Below are 3,624 nucleotides of genomic sequence, written 5' to 3' on the forward strand. Positions count from 1 at the left end.
AAAATAGAGTTTTTAATATAAAAAGAAAGAATTTTTTTAGATATTTAAATAAAGTATTAACTTATTTAAAAATGGGTAGATGAATAGCTTTCCTAACGTTTCAATTTATCACTTTTTACTCATTCATTAGATAACATGTAAAAATGCAGCTCTTCCCCGGACCCCGCACGTAACGAGAACTTAACGCACTCGACTCTCTTTTTTTACTAAAAAGTAATCCGACGTAGATAGCGCATGACTGCATTCGTTTGGAAGAACGGAAGTTACTGTGGGCCACACAGAGAAAATTCTAAAAATTTGAAGGGTACTTATTGTTTTTCTTTTATCCACATTTCAAATAAGTGAATAATAGAATTTTTGGGCTTAACTCAAGAAATACATTTTCCAACTTAATTCAAACTATGGCGTACAAAGAAACACGAGGAAAATTGGGTTACGATCACATAAGAACACAAATTGTAAATCCGACAACCTGAAATCTTGGATACTCATTGCAGATTGCCGCCCAACTACATTGCAGCCATTCAGTTGTAAAACCAAATCAGTAAACTACGCAGATAGATTCAAAAACATACAAAACATTATAGGGAACACCATGAGCAAAACTAGCCACATCTAATTAGATTTGAATCTTCAGTATTACTCGGAAGTGATAAACAAAACAGTAAGAATTTAACTCCACTAAGCACAAGACAATTTAAGTCTTAACTAGTAAAAATGAAGATCCTTCATCAGATATCCTAGTTCAAGCATAAAGCCTTCCAAAGCATCCAACGACCTTGATCTTACCATCTACTCCTTGATGCCTCACTGCACATGTAAATACACAAACATCAAGAAGCATTCAAAATAATGTCAACATGTAGACAAATGTAAATGAAAAGTCACGAGAATATCTGGACAACCACCATTCAAGGGCCCTATATCTTTTGTTGTCAAAATAGCCTTCAAGTAACTATGTGATTCAATACATGAGCACCAAAGAACAGGTTAGATTCTTTTACCCTTGGGTGTAGAAATGATCACAGATACGCCAAACTGATGACAAAGATAGCATCGTACAACTGAGAACCATATCCGTTTGATAAGCCAGAAATAATTTTATTAAGGAAAGACCAGTTGGTACTCATATACAAAAAAGAAACTACATCAATCAGCTACGAACTATTTACTAACTAAAATACTATATCAAACTATACATAAACTAATGTGATCCTTCATTCATGAAATACCAGCACAAAACAGAGTTGACTATCCACTTCTCTATGATCTGAATCACCAGATCAGATCTATTTTGATTATCTTCAAAAAAACATAGCCTCGAACAAAAGGCATACTCATTTGCCAACCCTTCACAATTAGCAAACAAATATTGAAGTACATGCTTTTCTGCATGTGTATTTGCCTCAGCATAACCCTAAATCTCACAACACTATTCACCTATCAGAATACTTGCATCATCCTCTCAACAAGCTGGACCTCTAGTGTTTACGGATGAAACCCTGGTGTAGTGCGTTCAACATATGCGACCATCTTATTAATTTCTGACTGAAAACATACACATTAGCCACCCCTTCGGACTTAGCAGATGAATACATGTTGTATATCCCTTGGTAATGGTTTTGCCCCTAAAGTCTTACACATTAGCCACCCTTTACGACTTAGCAGATGAATATTAGACATGCATCCAGTTCCACCATGTGTATCTCCCTTGAGATTGGTGTTGCCCTGAACTCTTACATATTTTATTCATCGGACAGAAACCCACCACCCTCTATTCAACCAACTAGGCATCCATCTATTGTAGATGAAACCAGGTGTAACCACCTATTTAATGTTATATATGACACCTCCTCCTTTTTGGTATGGTCCCGCGCCCTCTACTGGTTTTGATTTACTTTATCTGTGCCAAACATAAACTTGGCTGCCAAGATTTTGGCCAAACATTTTCAACACATGATATCAGCTTATGAGGAATAACAATTCGGACAGATTAATACCAATATAACCTTCTTTTCCACACTGTCATATCTAAAATGGATCATTAATCATTTCTGCTGAAACATTGAAGGTTTGCTTACTATTCCAAAACCTTAGGCATCCATAACCCAAACAAATATGCCGAAAGCAATAGAGAACCAGAAAGATAGTTCCTTTCTTCCAACTTCAAAACAGACATAGGATACACTAAGGGGTCATCTGGTTTGATGTTTGAAAATATCTATATTACAAAACTCCACATTATTAATTGGGTGTTTGGTTGATAGAACTGTTTCCTATGCCTAACTTAGGTGGTATTCTCCATATTATTTTGTGCCTAACCTAATGAGAAATGACCAAAAATGAATCAAATAATATCAATAAAAAAGTATTTTAAACTGCTTTCTATTAGCTAATCACCTCTCACATCTTAATTCAGTTATTCCATCTTTTATTAGTACACCTCATTTTGGCTTTCCTCTCAAATGTTCTTATTTGATATAATGAGAAACAATTTTTTTGACATACTTCTCATTAGCTTTACAGTAATTAAATTTTTTTATCACATAATAACAACAAAAATAGTAATATGTTTGATAAAGTGATTAATATAGGTCAAGGGTCAAATAAATAGAAACTTAAGCACAAAATTTGATGGACACAGTGGCCATATAAAACACTAACATAAACACATAATATTCAGTTAAAACAGTGGACAAGTAAAAAGAATACCTTATATATTGCTTGGGTACATGAAAACCCTAACCTTAGATCCCTGAAAGATTTACAGAAAGAAAATAACACAGTTAATCAGAAAGTAAAAACTACTAATCAAATAATAATGCAAATAACAGAAATTTACCATAGACTTAGGTGGCAAGTTAGACTTGAACTTAGCTCTCACGACGCCGCTGTTTCCATGAGGCCTACAAACCTTACCCCAAATGCAGCGATAATGAGAGTTATTCTTCTTTGTCTTAGCCTTGTAGATGTACGCCATGCGCTTTCCAAGGTACCAATCCACTTCTTCCTTAGTGTTCACTCCCTCAATCTGAATTAACGAAGTGCTTGGATACTGGTTCGATTTTGACCTAACACACAGATTAAACAATTTTAGATACTCAATCATATGAAATCAACATTAATCTTCAGATAGTGAGAGTACGTTACCTTTTGTATCCAAGAACGGTTCCTCTGACATAGAGTCTACAGAAACAGAAAAGAATAAAGACGGTGTAAAAAAATGAGATTCTGCAGATAATGTAATTAAGGTGGGTTTGAGAAGATTCAATACCTGACGCGCTCTCCTTGGCGTCCCTTCACCATTTTCGATTCAAGGGGATAGGGGAATGGGGGATACGGCGAACGACGGAGACGTCTGCAGAGAAAATCTTAAAACCCTAGAGAAATACTCATTTTAGAAAAGAGGTATATATGTGCTGGCGCTTCGCATTTGGTCGTCAAATGGGCTGGAGGCCCAGTAGTTCGATGCCTAGGGTTTGAAATATTAGGTTTTGACAAAGTTGGCCGCTCGGCCCAAACTATTAGGAATTTTTACAAAAAGGGATCTTTACACAAATAGCCGGCCATATTAATTATTTACTTTTTTTAGCCATATACACAATTATGCACATGTAATACATA

The 3,624-nt window shown here is 35.4% G+C and overlaps 1 protein-coding gene across 1 annotated transcript; it reads right to left on the reverse strand.

The window, feature by feature from the left end:
* Window positions 1–596: 596 nt before the first annotated feature.
* LOC107779239 (large ribosomal subunit protein eL33y) lies at window positions 597–3,424 on the reverse strand. The gene is made up of 5 exons (XM_016599616.2): window positions 3,275–3,424; window positions 3,151–3,186; window positions 2,843–3,071; window positions 2,713–2,755; window positions 597–810 (listed from the first exon to the last, which is right to left on the reverse strand). The coding sequence occupies exons 1-4, from the start codon at window positions 3,304–3,306 to the stop codon at window positions 2,714–2,716; spliced, it is 339 nt and encodes a 112-aa protein (XP_016455102.1). The 5' UTR covers window positions 3,307–3,424; the 3' UTR covers window positions 597–810; window position 2,713.
* Between the last annotated feature and the right edge of the window lie 200 nt (window positions 3,425–3,624).

The sequence above is a fragment of the Nicotiana tabacum genome, chromosome 4 (genome assembly GCF_000715075.1).
Source record: "Nicotiana tabacum cultivar K326 chromosome 4, ASM71507v2, whole genome shotgun sequence".
NCBI lineage: Eukaryota > Viridiplantae > Streptophyta > Magnoliopsida > Solanales > Solanaceae > Nicotiana > Nicotiana tabacum.